The sequence below is a fragment of the Branchiostoma lanceolatum genome, chromosome 10 (assembly GCF_035083965.1).
Source record: "Branchiostoma lanceolatum isolate klBraLanc5 chromosome 10, klBraLanc5.hap2, whole genome shotgun sequence".
In the NCBI taxonomy this organism is placed as follows: Eukaryota; Metazoa; Chordata; class Leptocardii; order Amphioxiformes; family Branchiostomatidae; genus Branchiostoma; species Branchiostoma lanceolatum.
Genome location: NC_089731.1, coordinates 3,984,332 through 4,006,254, shown reverse-complemented (window position 1 = coordinate 4,006,254; position 21,923 = coordinate 3,984,332). Strand labels below are relative to the sequence as shown.

Here is a 21,923-nt window from a genome sequence, read left to right as displayed (position 1 = left end):
GTTTACCTCCAAAAGGACAATGTAACTCTAGCCCTTTCCCTTTTACAATTATTGCACGAGGCACCTCCTTAAAAACAGGACCATTTAACGTCCCTTCCGAAAGAAGGTGAAGCCGCAACCAAGATGTCCTGACCCCGGAACTTGAATCGGGGTTTTCGGGTTTATTGGTGTCAGAAGCACATCTTTATTTCAATGCAGATTTGGGAAAAAAACAATATGGTAACTTAGTCATAGATGAATTATTACTGTTCAAACCTGCAAAGCATATGAAAAGTACACTCTACTTATTTATAATACATTAGTTGATGGTTTGAAAAAAAAATCATAATTTTCTGTGTACCTTTCTGTGATGAGTGGAGGAAACCTGTAGAACTGTAGAGTGAAGAACACAGTGCTGGGCAGGGAGGTCGCCGAACCGCTCGGCTGGGCGGAGAGCATCCTACATGGGTGAAAAAGGGAAGCAGTCATTCTAAATTGAGGTGAAGCATGATGCTTTTTCAAGTAGTTACATGTACATGTAGTGGAAGTGCAATGCGGCTTTACTATCATATGGCTTGCATTTTAGGCCAAACACACCTGGTCTCCCCTACTCTTTAGATAAGTGTGTTGTGTTCTTTTGAATGCAGAGGTTTGCCACCTGATCATGTAGCTAACAGAAACCGAAAGGACAATGCCACTCTTTTTCGGTCGTGTCCATGCAAACCTGGAAGCAAACTTAAAATTTTTTTTCAGTCTTTGAGTAACTGGTGGGCTTATGAGAGTTGACATTTCAGAATATAAAAGACTTTGTATGTTGCAGGCCCCAAAGACAACTAGCAGAGGAGAGTATTCACCTGTATTGTCTCTGCCTGCAATTTGCAAATGGAGAAGTCAGAAGTCTAATAAAGAAAGAAAGAAAGAAGGCTTAGCTTTCCTACCTTGAGAAGGCGAGGAACTGGAAGATGATCTCGTTGCTCTGCAGGGGGTCTGCTTCCTCCTGCTTCAGGTTCACGGTCACATGATCTACGGGGTCGACGACCTCAGGGGACTGCCCGTGCCTGTCCACGATTGGTGGGAAGCCGGCGGTGTAGAGTCTGGCGTACGCTGCTCGAGACAAACCCTGGCCACTGGAGAAATGGAGATTCAAACATTCAGATTAAAAGGTCCCACATACGTCATGCAACGTTATGACTTACTACTAGTATGCAGATTGGGAATAGAAATAAAACTATCATAATTACATGTAGGCCAGATCAGGGCTGTGTCCAGCTTTCAATCATTTTTTGTCCCACTCATCGTTTGGGAGCTCAATGTTCTTCATTTTTATTGTTAAATCAGTCATTTTAAGCTTCCGAAAATACATTTGCCTCAATTTCATGTCACAAAGTTCAGTAAATCTGGATGGGGCAAAGGTTTTGTAGAGATGCATGTACAAGTGTTAATAGGTAAGACTGCAGGCAAACAAAGAAACAAAGAAACAAACACCACACCTCTGTGTCCCCCTGGCTGATAACATGATGGGGGCGTGTACAGGTGTGTACGGCAGTTCTGTCAGCTCTGTCATGTCTTCTGTACGAGCCGTGTCAGGCTGGAGGGAACACAACAGAAAAAATTATCATGATCTACTTTGTAGAATATTTTTAGTGTCTAAATTTTTAATTAATCACTATACTGTAGAAAAAGCTTGTACATTGAATGAAAAATAAGTCTTCATCCTGTACAAAGTACCTTAAAGATAAAGCTACTTACAAATTGGATCAACTAAAGACACAACATTGTGTGGCCCAAGGGCTATTGAAATTGACATGGACTCCGCTATGCACCATCTGGTGTGGTAAGGAATTCAACTTTTACTAAATTTCTATTTAGTACATAATATAGCCTAAAGGTTTAAGTTGCTAGACCACGCACCTGCATATCTGTTGTCTCCATGGCTGTGTCACTGAGCATGTGAGGGGGGGTGGTGTGGGACTGGGGGTACGGGAGGGAGATGGTGGGGTAAGACAGGGGAGGGGGGAGACTGCCGGGCAGGGGGGTACTGTAGGCTGGTAGTCTAGAGGGGGGTAGAGAGCAACAAAATCAGAACAGCAAAATCAGAACAAATCTTTTTCTACTCCAAGACATGAGAATATCAGATATCGGAAAAATGTCTGATACTTAACAGTTTTGTATATGATAGTACGTTTGACTTCATATAACACCAAACATCGATATTACATGCAGTCAAATAGAATTTTCTCAGCAGGCACTGTACATGACTGTATATGTGTAGGCCTTGCTTGTGGTCACCTCACATGACATGAAATTCACACTGCCATCCTGTCCTTGGTGCTGAATAACATTTACACTGACATTGCCATCCCTGTCACTGGTGTTGAATGACATTCACACTGATACTGCCATCCCTGTCCTTGGTGCTGAATGACATTCACACTGACACTGCCATCCCTGTCACTGGTGCTGAATAACATTCACACTGACACTGCCATCCCTGTCACTGGTGTTGAATGATATTCACACTGACACTGCCATCCCTGTCACTGATGTTGAATGACATTCACACTGATACTGCCATCCCTGTCCCTGGTGCTGAATAACATTCACACTGACACTGCCATCCCTGTCACTGGTGTTGAATGATATTCACACTGACACTGCCATCCCTGTCACTGGTGCTGAATGATATTCACACTGACACTGCCATCCCTGTCACTGGTGCTGAATAACATTCACACTGACACTGCCATCCCTGTCACTGGTGTTGAATGACATTCACACTGATACTGCCATCCCTGTCACTGGTGTTGAATAACATTCACACTGACACTGCCATCCCTGTCACTGGTGTTGAATGACATTCACACTGATACTGCCATCCCTGTCACTGGTGTTGAATAACATTCACACTGACACTGCCATCCCTGTCACTGGAGTTGAATGATATTTACACTGACATTGCCATCCCTGTCCTTGGTGCTGAATAACATTCACACTGACATTCACATCCCTGTCACTGGCGTTGAATGATATTCACACTGAAAACACTGTTCTTGGTGCTGAATGACATTCACACTGAAAACACTGTTCTTGGTGCTGAATGACATTCACACCGACACTATTGCCCCTAGCATGGTGCTCAAAATCATTCACACATAACACACAATACATGTACATAGAACTGAGGTGGCATTGTCCTTTTACCAGAGCACATATTGGGGTAAAGATGTTGGCTGTGATTTTGGGTGACTACCTACACATACATGTAAGACCAGCTTTGCTGATAGTAGACCGCCTGAATGTGCAATAAACAAATATAAATCAGATAATTCGACAAAAATTGATAGATAATAAACCTGTGTTCGGTCCTGGGACTGCCCTTGGCGCTGCTTGGTAGAGGGGGCCGGCTGGACACCATGGTCGGTCGCTCCTGCATGAAGCTGCCGTCGGACGTCTCCGAGTGGACCGACGCTGCGTAGGGCTGGCTGGGAATCTGTAACTGCTGTGACATAAATACTCTTTTTAAGGCCACATAGACTTGATTCCAGATATGAATGATTTATGCATAAGAATAGAAAAGAAATAAAATTTTGCACCTTTCAATGAAACATAATTCCACTAAGGGTACATAATTCCACAACCATAAAAAGATATGTCCAAACAGATCTCCAACCCAACGTCCCCCAGTATAATGCTCTCCTGTATATATAAACTGTGCATATCTGGGGGGTGCTGCACTAGAGATCCCTCAAACCCACTGTTTTTTCAAAGTGACAGATTTATGTAACCCGGCAGATTAATGGTTATGTAGGTGAACATTCTTAGACTAGTTACTGTGCATGTGGGCCTTTTGTTAACTACTGCAAAATGAGAGAATATGGGAATTCCTGCTTCAAATGCAAAATCAATCAAATTATGGACTGATGGGCTCACTGTGTCATGTATAAAATACTCAGAGTCATGATAAATGAATCGACAACTAAATTAAAAATGACCCAAAAACAACTTAAATTTTTTGCACTACCATTTGGTCCTGTGCTTCTAGTGACTTCGGTGGTTCTCATTTAAGTAAAACTCATTTAAGTGATCATTTGAAATACACAAATTGAATGTGGATGCACAACACAATATATAGTGACAATGTCTGCAAAATACAATTACAAACCTTGCTGCCTCTAATCTTCAATTTAGCTGCACCTGTGCACCACCAGTCAGAAATTAGCTACACATCTCCAGGTTTGGGAGCAAAAGAACACTATGCACAGTATTTGAGCCTGACTTTAAAAACTGCAGCTAAACTCCGTTTGAGTATGAGTATGACTATATATGTATTTTCAGCCCTGTGCTCTATTCAGTTGTGTGACTCTTTCGTACACGGTATGGTACTTACATCATCCCTCCTGAAGGTGAACTTGAGTGACCCCACGCTCTGGTCCTCCGACCCCGACTTCTGACAGAACATCATCACGTTGTCAGGGTTCGGCGCCGCCCTGCCCCTCATCGCCACGGCAACGTCTGGTCGCCCTGACGACGTGAACGGAGACCAGGAAACCCACAGGACGGGGACTGTGATGGTCTGAACTCTGGACATGCTGCCAGACAGCTGGAATAGATATAAGGATAACATCTAGTTTTTTCCTTATTAGGCATGCGTAAGCAGCCTTTTGGTACCTGTAGGATTGGCAAAGGATGGTAGCGAGACGCAAGAGACACAGGCACCCTGACGCAGTCTTCATCAAGTATCAAGTAAGTAAGGCAGCAGGGAGAAGGTTGATCATATCTTGTTTTCTTTAACATGCTGCCAGGACTGCTAGCAAGCAGTTATTAACAGTCAAACCATATGCATGCAACCACCTGCAATCACAAGCCACATTAGTCCCTGCCACCTACCAGGACAGGTACCAAGTAACATTAGCAAGCTAAAGGTTAAGAAAAAAGCTAAATATTCTCCTATGTTCCTGTGATGGTCTGAGCACTGGACATGCTCCCCAACAGCTGGAATAAAAGTAAGGGGTAAAGCCATCATTCTAAATTGAAGTGAAGCACAATGCCTAGAAAAAAGCATATTATGGAAGAGAGCGTTACTTAAGTCATCAAAAATGGTTGTCACAATTGCAAGAGAGCTTGTAGGGTGTGTAGATGTCTGCCTTAAGCTTGTCGGGGCTCTAAAGTCAGGGGGACACCGGCTGTACATGTGGTGGTGTTTTCTTTCACGCTGCGGGTCTGCACTGGTCCCAGGGTGCACAATCGTGTATTGGACACCTGACAGGGTTAGCCTGGAGTTCAGCCTTATCAAAATTGGTCCGGTCCCGCTGGCCATGCTGGGAGCTGACCAAAGCTAGGACCTGAGCTGGCACCCTGTCATAGCCTGGAGTCCAGCCTTGTTAAATAAGGCTGGACTCCAGGCTATAACAGCGTGCCAGCTCAGGTACTCACAGTAAGGTCAGGAGCTGCAGAATTTTTAGGGCAGTTGGAGGATACAGAATGCAGAAGGGGTGTTGTGTGGAGGTTTAGAAAATTTGATGGCATTTAAGACTAAATCCTGTTGTAGAGAACATTTTTGCTACAGACATGTCACAGCTGAAGGGGATAATTGGCCACATGTGGCCTCAAATGGTCAGTAGTCACTGGTCAATCGTCAGCAGAATCTAGACAAAAAGAGCATATCCAGCAGCAAAACCTACGGAGTACTTGCTGCAGAGAGAAGCAGGAACAGATGAATAACAGGAACCGTTGCCTGCACAGCTTACCGTCAGGGGTCAGAGAAAAGAAAGTATTCTGATCCATAATAGTCTAGCTCACCAAGCAACGCAATGAGCAACTTCATATTCAACAGAAGATGAACAGGCATATATTAAGCAATTAAAGCACCACCTCAGAACCTCTATAATATTATTCTACAATGTAGCTCAATGCTCAAAACCATGATGCAAGGTCTGAGCACACCACTGCATTACATTGTCAGAAAAAGCTCTTAGCTGCGATGGGGTCATGAACAAGTGACCTGGTCACCACATACTTGCCACTGTCTGTAATTTTGCCTTCGCATGTGCTAAAAGGAGAGATGGGATACTAGACATGTGGATGAGAATCATAATACATTGTACATGCACCAGGGGCATTCATAAGTCATTACTCAAGACCAAGGGGCACAACTTAAATGACTATGGAGTATAAAGCAAACTTTAAGCTTTTTTTGTCTATACAACCTCAAATCGTTGTAATGAATTATCATTGATTAATATTACAATAATTCCACCAGCTGAGGGTACACAATACCGCCACCCTAAAAAGATACGAAACGGATCTCCAACTCAATGTCCCCCAGTATAATGCACTCCAGGCCTGTATATCTAAACTGTGCATACCTGGGGGGTGCTCCAATAAAAATCCCTCAAACCCAATGTTTTTCAAAGTGGCAGTAACCAGGCGGATTTGTGTTAATGGAGGTAAAACATGGGTTAAGAAAGAAGCTGAAGCTAATCTGTGATCAGAAATGTGAATCTTGCTCTGTATCTATGTCTGTATTTGTATGTATTTAAGTGTTGAACCCTGTAAGATTAGTCGTAATACGACTTAAGGGTATCGTAATAAACCAATAAACCAATGAAGGAACACAATGATACCAATTAGGTGTGGTTGTACTGACCTTTGTCCCCGACAAGGCGAACGGCACGGACAGCGTGTACTCCACTTGGAACACGACGGCAAAGGACGCGTCCTGGGCAAGGTCACCCAGCTGCACCTGGCTCCGCGCGACAAGGCAGCTGCTGTTGCCTAGCGACGACCTGTGAACAAATAAACAATGCAGGCTCATTAGCATATTCTGACGAGGGCTTCAAATACTAAGTCTTGAAGCACTGTCTGAGATCCCCCCATATCGTACCCATACCTTGCTCCCTACTGTTGCCTAGCAACGACCTGGAAGCGTTAACATTATTCCTTACTCTACTACATGTGAAGAGTTGAGCGTACAGGAAGTTCCACTAAGCCCAGTAGGTAGCGTTCGAAGCTTGTCTGAGGACAAAGCGTGACGCTTTTTTGTTAGCTATTACTAGTAGTTAAATGCGGATTCCCTACAGCTCACTTTATTTAATTTTTTGCCAAGCACAAAGTTTATCTTTAAATTACGTGTATAAGGTGGAGATACTTCTCCTTAAGATACATATTGAGAAAGCTTACTTGGACCCGAAAGACGGTGTTCTCCTGTGCCCTTTGCCGATGCTCCCAGACCGCGCCCTGCCCTGCGTCTCCGCCTCCGGGGCCAGGATCACCACCTGGGGCTTCTGTACATACCCCCAGCCGTTGTGGATACCAATCTACAGACAAAATACAGGGAAAACTCAATTGTCTTGCTATGAAAAAATTTGTTAGACTAAGTTCTGTAGTGTAGAAAGAATTGACATGTGACTTGTGGCTCCTGAACATGTACCGTAACATGTGTGCCCCCAACCGCTGTGGCTACCAATCAAAACACATGGAAAAATTATTTCAACTATGAACTGGAAGACAAGGTTTCCAGAATTCTTTTAATCAAAATTGAAAATAGTATTATGACCATAGGCAACTGCACATGCAGAATATAAACCCTTCTAATGTCATTGAACCATCAACTTTCTTCTAGGTCTTCATTCCTACGCCAAGTAATTACTATAGTTATGGTAGTTGAATCTGGCACTAAAAAATGTTCTTTTGTCTTTCTATATGAATTTACGAAACATAATTTGTTAGACTAAGTCATGGACAAAATTGCATTCCATATCTTACCTGTAATCTCCTTTCCACCACATTGACTGTTGAGCCATCAGATGGACCGATGTTGTCCTGTAAGGTAGCATACTTGTGTAAGCACTCAAAGATTCATAGTGTCTTAATACAATGATTGTATAGTGATTTTTAGTAATTGTAATATCCAAGGCTTAGGACAAAACATCACAGGAGAGTCAAACAAAAGAAAAGACTGACAACCTGACATTGACACATAGTATCAGAAGCAGGCCAAGAAATCCTATAGCTATATAGTACGAATATTGTTAGATTTATTCCAAAATTGTCTTAAAGTTTGTTTTGTTAGAATACATTCAATTGTTAGTGGTCTCTTGTTACCAGCCTCCATGAAAAATCGAGGTATTGTTTTGTGTGCATCTGTGAGTGTGTCTGTCTGTGTGTTTGTGTTTCTGGATATAAGTGGTCAGCAGAACTTTAAGAACCTCTGGTTGGATTGTGATGATAATGATGATGTTGTTTTAAACCCATTGCTACCTGAAAAAAAAGGTCTCAAGACCTGTGTGTATGTACTCAGTTTGGTAAAACAATAATTGAGAGTAAAAAAGGGGAAGCCATAACAGGTAGAGTATGTTTGGTCCTCAGCAGCTGTGAGACACTCAGTCATCAAAGTACTTACCACAAATGCAGCTGCAATATAAGTCAGAGTAACAAGGGTAGGGATAGGCTTTATTACAGGACTGGTACAGGTGTGTGTTTATATGAATAAATGCAGTAACTTATAAGGATGAGGTAAATACAGAAAATACTTATAAAGAGAATACGATCATGAATTGAACTGTTAGTACAGGAATGTGATTATCATAGTTATCATGTTACATCATGAACTTTAGATTCAATTTAAGACAATAAAACAAATAAAGAATAGTTCAGAATTAACATGAAAATTGATATTAATGTGGATTAAGAAACTATTGAATGTTAAAATGTGATTGTTGTGATGCTTTTGGAGTATGGTTTCGGAGTTGTCATTACATATTATAGTGTTATGATATTAGTACACATTCAAAATTGATTGTTGGAAACTTTGATTTACTTTATTAAGCTTTTTGTTTGGTTTTCAGACACTCCTAAAAACCAGGTCATTGACCTCCAATCATGGCTGAACCAAAATCAAGTTTTTAGCTCATTTGCATGCCAGAAGTTAGAGTGTTATGGACACTGTAACATCAACTTCCAAGACTCCACCAGGTACCCTATGACCGCCACATGAAAACAAATTATCGAGTCCTTTTCAAGAACCTTGTCTTGAACACCTGGATATCTGGATATCTGAAGACGCATATACATAATTTTGTACATGTACCTAAGGGATGCTGCCTTCAAGAATTTGGTAGATCTCTTTAGTTCAACTGTTCACTGATTTCTAAATGTGGACTGGTCTTGGAGTACCTGGAGGATTTATGACTGTCACAGTTAAAGTTTTTGTAAAGGTTGTTATTAATATCAAAAAGAAATCCAAAAGTTCATTAAAATCTAAATTGAGATTAATATGAATTCATTTAGATTAAAATTATACACTGCAGAATGATGTCACAGCAAAATTTCAGACTTTATTTGTTAGTGGTGAGGATGGTTTGATGGAGGATTATTGTTCTCAGTCCAGACTGACTTACCAACGACACATTAGACCCATGGACGTCCTAACATTGTGCAAAAACAAGGGTTATTGAGTGGGATGGGACAACACTACATTTTACAAAACATGATAACATGCATGATCAACATAAACTTGTCTATTTTGGTGGTTAACAGGTCTACATGATTGTGTATGAATGGGGAAGGGAATGTTCTCCTATGCAATGTGAATTTGGATCTGTTAATCCAAACTCTCAGTGAGTTGAGCTTGTCTCAATCATATGCATGATGTTACGAATTCTGACATAGGGAGAAGGGATGCAGCTATTTCAGCCCTATTCATGTAACCCATAACCTTGAAATGCCCTTTGGGCTCGGTGGTGGAAAATGGGTTAGAAAAAACCCTCTAATAGTAATAATAAACAAGGCTGAAGTACACATAATAGAAAATTCTGCCATACTTCTTTATTTGTTGCACTGGATTAGCTGTTTACTATATATTATAATGATAATGTGCAGTTCCATGAAAATGTCTGGACTCTCGTTAAAGACATTAACGTCATTACAATTGCTTTATACTATGAAACAAGCAAATGTTACCAACAATTGCCGAACAAATAAATGAAACAAAATGAGGTAGAAAACAAAAGATTGTACAGTCACCCTTTCTAGTCGGTCATCATTGGCTTTTTTGCACAGATCCTCCTCAAACTTGACCAGTGAGGGTTCAGGAGTAATAGAGATGTTATCCAGGTGGCTCTGAAGTGTCTTCAGAAGTTTGGGCTTCATAAGGCTATCTGCTGAAACAAGAGCAAGTCACTGAATAAAATGACTCTTTGTACATAACCAAGTGTTTTATTCATACCAATGTTTCAGTGACCATCAAGGCAATTCTGACTGGTTCACATTGAGCTGCAGCACAGGTCACTGCTTATACAATCATGTAGATGAAATATTTCTGACATCTAACCTTCCCATAAAGTTTATGATGACTAAGTATTTAAATCGATCAAAGAAAGCAGATATAAGAGTGATTTCTAATTGATGATAACTATTGTCAACTTGAAAACAGCACCTTCAAAACCACTTTATCAATCAATCGGGCAACCAACCAACTAATCATTCAATTTACCAATCACTTACTAATCCCCCCCCCAGATATGATATAAACAGGCATACTACACGACTTTATGTCATGCCTGGGCCTGATACGGGTGTTCCGGACCGTGTGATGACTATCCGGATCACGTAGGGTTCGGGAGTGTTATCACACAGGCTTCCATAGAATATTTCGAAAGCATTTCAAGCGCCGGTTACGCCGCCATCAGAAATTCGAATACCGGATTCGGAGATCAGAATTAATGTTGTTGCAGTTTTGTGTTCGAGCACACAAAACTCCCTCAACTTCTGGCGCATTCCGCATTGAAATGTGTGTTTTCTCGGGTGGGTATGACCAAAGTATGACATAAATAAAATACAACACGTTGTATTCCGCATCACCTTCGGTCCCAGCCCTCCCGCGGGTAAATCCGACCCGCGGTCGGGCTGGTACCTCGGGTGATACAGAATACCCTGTGTTGTATTCTATATGTATCCCATTCACAAACTCAAACTAACTAATGATTAAACAAGCAGCCTGATATATATCAAATGGAAATAATCTTCAAGTTTAAAAGACATTACATAACGTTACAGCTAGAACCTGTCGAATTATAAACCAATCTTAATCATTATTCTTCTCACAACCCTACCCAGTCCGTCCTTACCGTTTTCCTTGCCCTTGCTCCTCTGCTCCTGAATCCCCGGGATGACATCTCCCCCTCCCACCAGCACGTTCTCAGGCACCAGGTGCAGAATCTTCTCCAGTGCTTGGTGTGTGCAGAGGCTGAACACTATCTGACATCCCCGCACTAGCTGGATGTTCTCATTAGCTAAAGGGAAAAAAGATGTACATGGAACTCAAGACTTGGCAATGCATGAGATCTGTATATAGGAGGTCAAAGGCACCTCAGCACTCCCAAGACACTGCACTAGTGGCAGTCTGTCATTATGACACGACATCAGCAGAAAGGGGAATAATTAGCCAGAGGAGTGTCCACAGGAAGGTTAATATTTGCCCCTCAATACAGGAATGAAAACCTACTGTGGCAAAACTCCCCTGGCAAAATTATTCATCCTACAGCTAGCAAAGTTAGTCTGGTATATAGAGACTGCATTGTACTGTGAAAATATGGGATTCAGAAAAAAAAAGTCACTGTATCTTACTTTCAATTGTATCATCCATCAGCATGAGAGCCCGTGGTGACCCGTGGTACACGTCGAGTTTCCGCACATCGGGGGCTCCTTCGCTCGTGTCCTTCAACTTCTGAGACTTCTGGAAGAGGCGGAGTAAGGACCACCCACAGGACATCTGCCTTCTCGGCTGGCCACCTCCAGGGTCCAGCACACCCACCACTTCTATCACTGCCACGATGTTAGGGTCCTTCAGAGAGGTGTGGAAATAAATCGGCTGGAAAAAATTGGGTCTTGTTAATAACTTAAATAAAAGCAGCACTTTGTAATCACATCACATTGATTGGTTAGTCCTCTCCTAATTTTAAACAGAAGCTTTTAAAAGGGGACTGTTTCACTTTTTCATTGAAACTAAATGTAATACTCGTCAAAGGTTGGACATCAAATAGTATAATCATGCAAGTTAACAGTTACACAACTAACTGGATAGAGGTTGGAAATGGTCAGATGTTTCAGGTAGCATTCACTAACATGTAATGTTACCTCATCAGTGGAGTAGTCCTTTCTTTTCTGACGTTATTCCATTGTTTTTCTATGTTACATTTTGTTATATTTATGTTTTATTCATTTTGTTATTTGAAATCAGTTGTAATAAGTTAGTATTTCCAAGCATTTAGTTAAGTTTACTTTGTATTATTATTCAATTACAGTTTGTGTTACTTTTGTTATCTTATGTATCTAAGTTTGAATGTGGGGATTTGCCCCCCAGGGCACATTGAAAAACGCCATCACAGGCGATATGTTACCCCTGGATAAATAGAAATAAACAAACAAACAAACTGGTGAGGTTCATCAGGTTTAAACTACAATGATTGTACATGTATGAGATACATGTATAGCTGAATGTTTGCAGTTCAGTTCATTGATTTAAAAGTGTCTAACAGCTGAAGGTTTTTTGAACGGAACTCAGAGCATTAAAATAATGTATAATATACCTGTTGATATTGTAGTTTGTACTTCTGCTTTGCCTTGTCGACTTTTGCGGCCCTGGCCGACCCGACCCATGTGCGTCCGAAGAAGGTGTGGTACATGATGTCATACAGACTGACTCGCAACTGGTACTGCAGCTGGGCGCCGGACTCACCCACATCCTGAGGGGGGCCAAAGGTATCAATGTCAGCAATAACACTACTAGTAGCACATTCAAGTTGGTATGATCCAATGCTGAGACAAATGCTTTCATACTAAGAATTGGGTCAGTCCACATCCTGAGAGGAGGGAAAGCTATAAGTGTGAGAGGGAGCATTCAGTATTAATGCAAAATAAAAATCGAGCTTTTGACGTTCTATACTTCAACAAACACACACATACACAAGCATACGCTCACACATGCATACATGTATAATACCTGACAGTGTGCACCCACAAACACATACGGTGGACACACACACTGTGTCAAATCTTAATTAAGTTTTCTTATATATAGACAGGTTATAGACAAAAAGACAAAGAACTTATAAAAATACATGTCATTGTGTAATTCTTTTGTACATGGTTTATTGTAGCAACACATTTGGGTTCTCACGTAAATGTGATTGTCAATGACTATTCATGATCAGCTGGTCAGCTGGTCCAAGGACACTTTCTTTGGAATTAAGACATTCTAAAGATGGTTGAACAAGTGTTGGACTAACAGATAAGGGTGAACATCTGGTATGACTGAGCCTTTACAACTGTCTGCTATAATGGGACTACAGGTGTATATCATATCATAATTATATGAACTAGTCAGAATTCAGATGTTGGCTATGCTGGACATCTGGAATGAAACATTCGGCAACTAAAACACAGCCTATAAGCCGATGCTGGTAGGTGCCATTGGTCTTATATACATGCAAAAAGAAGCTATTGTACTACATCAGTCACTCATAATGCGACACTTGCCTGATCATGAGTTCGAAAGGAGTACAGAGGTTAAACAAATCTAATGTCTAGTGTTGTTTTTGATAAGTGGACTAAGAACAACTTCTTCAAAGCAGAATGTCTTGGTCTAGCCTAATGGTTACAAATTCCACTTTTATGGCTTAATGACTCAAAGGTTTGAAATTAAACATACAGTCAAACATGTACAAGTGACCACCTCTACATAAATGTATAACTATAAGGACCACCTGGCCAATGTGACTGCTTTTTGGTGGTCCTGTTTTCTCGTGTCTTGTCTATTACATGTCTGAGCTGTGAAAGACTGTCTGACATGCCCAACTAGATTTTGATCGTCATAATAATCATACGCAATTCAATTCAACATATGAATGATTATGATTGAAATCATAATCATTCATATCTTATACCATTTTTGCTTATAGAAAAACCTAAAGCGAGTTTACCGATATACATTGTACATACCTTCCCCTCGGGTAACCTCAGTACAGGTACCTGTTCTACCGACCACAGCGTTAAACAGAACGGGACCGACTGTTTGTCCGAGTGTAGCGTACGGCGCAGGTCCGCTGGTATCACACGCAACAACTTCGTAAAACTAACTCCTTTATTTGTCCTTCGTCTTGTCTGCTGTGTGTGTAAGCTGATCCGCACACTCTTGCCTGGTGAGATAGGCCTAGGGGAGGGCGTGCGACCGTTGTGGTTCCTCAGAATGGATGTGGGGGAACGCGTGCGGTTCATGTCAACGTTCCATGACCAAAACTTGTCCACAGGACTCACCCTAGTAAAGAAAACAACATTTCGTCATGCCTTTTCTGTTATGACGTCATTGTACCGGACAGGTATAGAACACAAAATTGGGTAACACCCATTTTATCATACGTCAACAATATAAGGGCATAAATTTCCCACCGACAACTACAGGTAATTTGTGGATCAAAACATTGACATGGCAGGCAGGAGAATTATAGCTTACAGGTGAGTATGTGCAAACAATAGGCAATTCTGCACGTCATTATCCAACAATAAATTTAAAAGCGTAACTGCTTTGAAACAGTGTTGACATCCACTCAATAGAGTAGGGCGAGTCTAATGATTGCAGATAAATAACCATTTACTGTAAATCCAAAAATATTTTAATGCTTGCAGTGAGCTCTCCCATCACACCGTGATGACATGCTTTGTCTGACTATTGTTACAGTTACTGCAACAGACAGTAACTGTTGTTTTTACCAAAGGCAGTCCTGCTAATGATGATGATGAACATCAAAAACACATAGTTTCATCAGGTTGGTAAGTCACTGTATAAAAACGTTGATGGAATAAATCTCTTGGTTGTGAAAAAAAGAGTCATTTTATTCATTCAAAACACAGCAAACGCATTTTTTCCCAGGCCTCTTGTTAAGTTATATGCATGTCAGTCACTGCAAACTTAAATTGATTTACAGTACACTGAGTACAGTAACTAGCCAGTCAAATTCCAGTAGGCATGACGATGCTTAATCAATGCCAAAAAGCAGGGAAGATTACTTTTTCCACCCATTGTTATAGTACACTTTGTTGTAATAATACTACTACAGACTGAGGGCATTAAGTATGCTTGTCAACACTTTCACTGAAGTATTGAACTATGCGTGCACAAAATTTCAAGTCTTGAAAAAACATGTGACAAGTCATTACCGAAAAAAATAAGTTTAATCAAATATGCTCATCACGCTAAAATTTGGCATCACTAAATGTGTGAATAGTGTAATTTTGTGGTGATTATGCATGACTATACCACTCTGTAGGAAAGAAATTGTTGCAATTATCTGCAATTTTGTACATAGGTGACCCGAAAACTAGTTTGTGTTCAAAAAAGGAATCTTAGAATAGAATCAGAATCAATGTTTTTCTTGCTTTTACCACTTTTTCAAACATGTTTTCAGACAGCGTATTGACAACATATTGGTCTGTACATGCGTGGCTGCATTCCTAGATTGAATGAATATTTACAAATTTGCAACATACACACATGGCTTATTTGCCAAGACAATTGCAAAATATATCTAGATGTAACCAGTTCAAAAAGACAATGAAATACAATAAATTAGGATGAAGTCTTGCACGTAACATAACATGACAAACACAATTTACATACTCGAAATGGATACATGTGAGTGACAATCTAAATCCATTTTATAAGAATTGGTTATTCATTTTTAAATGCGAAATGCTAAGGATAGAATAAACAATCTTTACTTACCCGTCATCATCCATAGGGAGTCAGCTTAAGCAAATTCTGGTTCCGAGAAATGCAACATTCTGGTCAGAGTTGAAAATGTTGTCCTTTTCACAGTGTCACACACATCCAACAGTCCTTGACAATAATTACAATGCAAATTCCTCCCCTCCACAATTCAGCTGTTGTGGCGAGTCGTCCCCGGTTGCCACGACGACTCCCCGGTTGCCATGGCGACTTGCTGGCATCACGACTGAAGCACTCTCGTGCCGTGACCTCTGTTTTTATAGTCGACAGACATCCTTTTTGATCCTGTCAACTCCAGAGGAAGGATGCAGGATTCGTTTCCCTTTCTAAGTGTCGGATTTAGAGCTACAGAAATTCTGTCCGTTGCAGATGGAGGGTATTTATTTCCCAAGGATGGTACGTACTAGTAGATTTCTCCCAATTCGATTAACTATTTTGCTCTATTTTGAATTTCTTCCCATCTTAATACAAGGGAATCCATTCTGCATTCAGATTCTTAATTGAATGAGTACTAGTGACTATTAAGTGAGTATGGAAAGAATGCATTCCCTTGTATTAAGATGGGAAGAGATTCAATACAGATTGAGCAAAATTGTTAATCGAATTGGGATACTACTCACTTCGTTTGTTTTTAGCCTGTTGTACATGCGTAGGACTCAGACAGGACTTTAAATGTCTTAAAATGCAAAATGTCTTAACGTTTAGGTCGTCTCTAGTCATTCAGTCACTATTCAGCAGAAATCTAAGAAAATTCTTTTGATACATACCATATCTGTGTTTGACTAATCAGCAGCATATTCAACACTGCTGCTGTAACTTGTTTTTAGAAGCTTTTTTAGTGCATTTTAAATTTCCAAGGATGGTCTATTCAGAGCCTGTTTTTCTAACCTTGAGACTTTGTTCTGTTTTCAGTCATTTCTTTCTTTCTTTCTGCTTCAGCGGAACTGAAAATTACTAAGGATTTTAATTTTGATATGATTGTACAATTGTGTTAGTATCTTAAGATGTTCTTGTGACTTCACTAACTGTTTTTCAGCCTGGAGAGTCTGCAACATCAGGGCCATACATCAAACAGAAACTTCAACAACTTGAGAGGTCTAGAGTGTTTAAAGAGGATTTTAACTCAATTGCTTTAAGTACCTACCAGTACTTTACAGGCTCTTGAGCTTTCAAAATATAGATGAAATTGATGATGAATATCAAACACACTCTCAGACTCTCTGAGTACACCCAACCATACAAATATTTCCTTAGAAAAATATGAATAATGTTCACAACTGGTCAAGTTGGTCCAGATTTGATAGTTTACAGCACTTTAAGAAATGTGATTAACATATCAGGTGAATTTTGTGCATGAAGAGCTGTTGGCAAAAAATCTACTAGTAATTAGATTATGCAAGAAAATTAGTTCCAATCACTTCTCCTAATTTGTTTTGCACAGTTTTTATGAATTTGTATGCAAATGTACAGTTACCATAGTGACCACTCACATGATAAAGAATCGTGTGACAATATTCTTGTGTCCATGGAAACTGTTTACCAACTTGTACCATCTATGCACAAGTAGGCATGTCAATTGTATCAAGTTGCATGGTGTATTTCCAAAATTCGTACTTGGTGTATTTTCTAATTGGTGACCCAGGAATCACAGTTCAGTAATTAGATAAGCGGCCTCAAAGCAAAGTTCTACTTGTATACGTAGGAGATTCATCTTCCTACCTGGCCATGGCAGAAAGGATCTACATGTACATGTACTACTACATGTATCTACTAAAAGTAATATGGAAATTGACCTGCTCCAAACAAATGTCACCTGCACCACTTAACTGGAAAAGTATTAGTAAGTTGGAAACTTGAGAAGTGTCTCCACCCTGTTTCACATCTTTGGTTGTTTGGAATTTTACAGGTGTGACTTTCTGTACTAGTATGTACAGCAAACAAAAATCCACATACATGTAGTTGTAAATCACTTTAATATAGCGGCAGGAAAATATAGCGGTTGGGGGGAAATGGAGTAGGTCATGGCACTTGATTTTAACGGTTTGAACAAACATTACTGTCTAAAATACATTGTACTAGGGATCAAATATTAGCGATGATGAAATTTTAGCAATTTACTAGTGACTGCTAAAATCAAATTACAGTTAACAAATCAAGAATTACAGTACATTATGTACATATATATATATATATATATATATACAACCAGTACATTAATATTGTACATGAACTTGGCATCAGGAACACCTGCACAACTCTTTGCTGCCGCGCCGCGTGCCTGCGAAGCTGGTGTGTTACGCCGAATGGCGGTTATACCGGCTATATAGATACAGATACAGATGTGCTGGGTTTTCCAGCATGCAAGTCAGGCGTTTAATATCTAGATAATGTAACAAATGTTAAGTATTAATAAAAATATTGCATGTTTTAAAGATGTGATCTGCTTTTTCCATGACCATTCCCTTCAAGGCTTTATGTAACTTGTATGAGGAATGATGCCAATAGAATGTAACTTATAAGTTCCTGTTATGATAGAGCTTGACGTTACTTAATAGCAGCTGAGGAGTTAAAACTAATCACCACCTTGTTAATAGATATTCTTTAAAAAGTGCTGTTTCTTCTGGTAAATTCTAGTATATTGGATACATACCAAATCAATGTACAGTATATACAATCACACAAACACTCACACACAACAACAACAACCACAACCACACACACATACGTACATGCACACATACATCAAAATTTATACTACGGTATGATAGACACCACCTAGAAAACTATTCAACTCAGAGCAGAATGAGACTACAGAAGTTTCAAAAATGGAATTCAATGAAAATATTGATCATGAAATCATTTAAATCTTGATACCCCCTTGTAATCTTATTAGCACCAAATACATTGACAAATTTTGGAAAAAAGGTATCTTGTGGTGTATGGATAAGTTTCACACATAAACATAAAGTCCTAACAAACAGAATTTACAACAAACAACAATAACAAAATTTGTTATGGTAAGCGACCGCGGGAAAATATGTGCCCCCCTCCCCCTTCATCAATAACAAACAGTACTTACCGGCCGGTAGACACCGTCCACAGACTGTAGGTTAATCTGAAAAGCTGACGATTCTTTATCTTCGGTCTCCTCCACCCTTGTCTGTGACGGTGGCACGACAGAACGGATCGTTTCCGCAGAAATATCGTCCCAGCTCCGCGGTTTGGACCTGTGCGCCGCCATTTTGGAATTCGGTTACCCTCCCAACAGACGCTCGCCGCTCTCGTACCCAGGACTCTCGTGCCCAGGGAAGGTTCAGGTGAAACAACCTGTTGTGTGGACGATGATATCCGAATACTTCTATTCATCTTAACTAATGTGCTTCCTAGCTCTGGTCGTACCAGGGCCCTATCAGATTGGAAAGGCTATAGGAATCATCATGTAACAATTGCCGAGCAATAATGTTTATTTGTTTATTCGTCTTCGTTGAGAACTTTGCTTGATAGATAATGCCTCTCCGTCACCAGATTGAAAAGGCTATTTACCTGCTATAGGAATCCTATTGGTGCATTGCAACTTTTCGTCCATATTCACTAAGTTTGATCTCAATGATTAGTACTTAGCTTAGTACCAAATTACCCACTGTGACTAGTTGGAACAGATGACGATGATAAACTGTGATTAAGATCATTAGAAAAACTACAAACTTGTAAGAATGACTATAATCTTGCTCCATAATGCACTACCATGCAAGCTGCATATTTGGAAGACATGTACAAAGGGCCATACCCAATAAAGACGTTGTGTAGGGATTGTGATCACTGAGTTGTCTACAGAAAACGAATGGAAGGATTTTTTTCAGATCAAACATGTTCAAATAGCACGTCAAAATCAACGCCTGGGGTCAAAAATGACCCCACTCGGGTGTTTTAGGGTTAAACATGGTATACGTGTGCGTTTGACATATGCATATTTTGTTCCAATTTTTGGCTTCCATCTCTCTGAAATAAGCGGCCAAATCCGTTCGACAACCATTTTATTAAAGATATCCAATATTTTGATCTCAATTTTATTTACTATTCAACTCGGAAATTGCGTACAACACATGTATTTATTCATCAAATAAGTAGGAAGCTTGATAGACTTCCGTTAGCTTATCCAGTAGCTCAACGGATATTAACGCAGTTGATGAATCGATTGATCAGCCCCTCTTTATTCTATTATTTTCTAGACAGACTTGCAGAGAACATATGATAGTAACGATTCAGGCTACTATTTCTACTGTGCCACACTGGCATTAAAAAAACGTTCTTTAAAAAAGATGCATTATACATACTTGGAAAAAAATCGGGTTCATCCTTTATGAATATCTATTTTGACCGAGGAAATTGATTTCCGTCACCCGCGGGTAGAGTCTATGTTGAAATCTTATTTGAATTGACATAAGTTATAGCAGCAACATATGATGATAAAGATCCAGGCTACCCTTTTTACTGTGTCACGCTGGCATATAGAAAACGTTTTTAAGAGAAAAACGCATTTTACATACTTGGGAAAAAATCGGGTTCATCCTTCATGGATATTTATCGTAACCGAGGAAATTGATTTTGTCACCCCCGGGTATGTTGAAATCTTATTTGAATTGACCTAACGTTAGATTATAGCAACAAGGCGTTTGTAAGTTTAGATGCATTTCTAGATTCGTTTATGTGTTTGTCATTATATTACCAGCTGATATATATCACACCTTCTATTTCACGAATAAAGCTTTGGATTAGGTCTTATAGCTACTAGCAGGATATATTGGCAATAGATAATTTCACAATTTCCTCTGTGAGTTATTCGGAAGTCACATGACCGGCAGTACTTAAATTAGTCTAGGCTTTGAAATAAAAGGCGATTTACTACTTTCAGAACTCAGATCTTCTTCTTAGCGATGTGCTGTTTCTTCCTCCGATGTATCAGTATCACATCTGCTGTCGTATTATGCCCCATCTGACGTTACAGTGTCTTCTCTGATGTCCCATCCGTCGAAGTATCTCCTGAAGTAGATTCTACGGCGTGCAGCCGGAGAAAAGGTCGATACAGATCAACACGCAGGACCACGGCGAAGCATTCTCGGCTGCTCAGGCTTCGGTAAGTCAGCTCATACCCTGAGAGCTAAGGCGCACATCATATCGGCTGAGCTTTGTTACATGTGACAATCGGGTAGAATGGAGTTGCTGCTTAACTGAAACATAACTGTCTCGACGTATCAACTTGCTTGGTCTTCAAAGGCATCTATAGCCCAGCGAATCAGTTGTGCGTAAATTTACTTGGCATAACAACATCTTTAACGGTCACAAAAGTGCGATACAAATTTACCGGACGCTTACGGAGCAGGAACATCATTCTCCAAAAGGTAAAACGGTAACGCTTTTTGATCATCAAAGAAAACGTTTCGTTGGATGAAAGAGAAAGAAAAAAATACCCGTCTCAACAACGAATTTACGGCTAGACAACATGCTGGTCACCCTGCTCGTTCTTGTTTTATCAACGACATCCGTTCTGTCAGTGAACCAGACGTGCATTCCTGCCGCGTGCGCGAGGCAACCGTTCATGTCCTGCGTCCCGAGACACAAGATCGTCAACGACAACGGACCTCAATCTACCATCACTTCAAGATATAACACAGACTGTATCTCATGTAACAATACCGACGATAGTCACTATAGCCATAGGCCGACTAGAATGTGTTTTCCGGGTGTGGAATGGCTTGTATTGAGAGGGTTGAAGTTCGGGAAACTGTCGTCAGAAAGTCTGACTGCCATCGATTCTTCTCACCTAGTAACTCTGTATCTTATTGATGCAGACATAACTGAGATAGACAGGGCTGCGTTCAAAGACTTCGTGGGGTTAGAAAATTTAAATCTAGACGGCAACAAGTTAAGACACATTCCCAAAGACTGGTACAGCGTCTCGCGCGCACATTCCCTGACTCATCTTTCCATTTCAAACAACAACATCTCCAGTCTAGAACCCGCATGTTTTCAGTATCTGAACGACCTTTATTTGTTAGATTTGAGTGGGAATGCACTACGAGAGATACATAGTCATTGGTTTATTGGAGTAAACTCACTTATGGACTTTTTGTTGAGTGACAATCAGATCGAAACGATCCCGGAA

General features: G+C 40.3%; 1 protein-coding gene across 5 annotated transcripts in view; it reads right to left on the bottom strand.

Moving 5' to 3' along the window:
• The window catches only part of LOC136443212 (nephrocystin-4-like), a 32,015-nt gene extending 13,002 nt beyond the window's left edge, over positions 1–19,013 (bottom strand). For 2 of the 5 annotated variants that reach the window (XM_066440353.1, XM_066440354.1), the window contains exons 1-17: positions 15,758–16,061; positions 13,978–14,293; positions 12,567–12,722; positions 11,605–11,848; positions 11,106–11,270; positions 10,003–10,139; positions 9,378–9,404; positions 7,744–7,800; positions 7,159–7,295; positions 6,626–6,764; positions 4,367–4,579; positions 4,001–4,036; positions 3,333–3,478; positions 1,891–2,032; positions 1,470–1,567; positions 918–1,106; positions 341–439 (exon numbers count right to left, since the gene is read on the bottom strand). In XM_066440353.1, the coding sequence (XP_066296450.1) occupies positions 341–439; positions 918–1,106; positions 1,470–1,567; positions 1,891–2,032; positions 3,333–3,478; positions 4,001–4,036; positions 4,367–4,579; positions 6,626–6,764; positions 7,159–7,295; positions 7,744–7,800; positions 9,378–9,404; positions 10,003–10,139; positions 11,106–11,270; positions 11,605–11,848; positions 12,567–12,722; positions 13,978–14,293; positions 15,758–15,771 (2,315 nt within the window). In that variant the 5' untranslated portion in view covers positions 15,772–16,061. Of the gene's footprint in view, positions 1–340; positions 440–917; positions 1,107–1,469; positions 1,568–1,890; positions 2,033–3,332; positions 3,479–4,000; positions 4,037–4,366; positions 4,580–6,625; positions 6,765–7,158; positions 7,296–7,743; positions 7,801–9,377; positions 9,405–10,002; positions 10,140–11,105; positions 11,271–11,604; positions 11,849–12,566; positions 12,723–13,977; positions 14,294–15,757; positions 16,062–18,839 lie in introns of those variants that run through there. The other 3 variants (XM_066440355.1, XM_066440357.1, XM_066440356.1) reach the window with 3 other exon arrangements.
• Between the last annotated feature and the right edge of the window lie 2,910 nt (positions 19,014–21,923).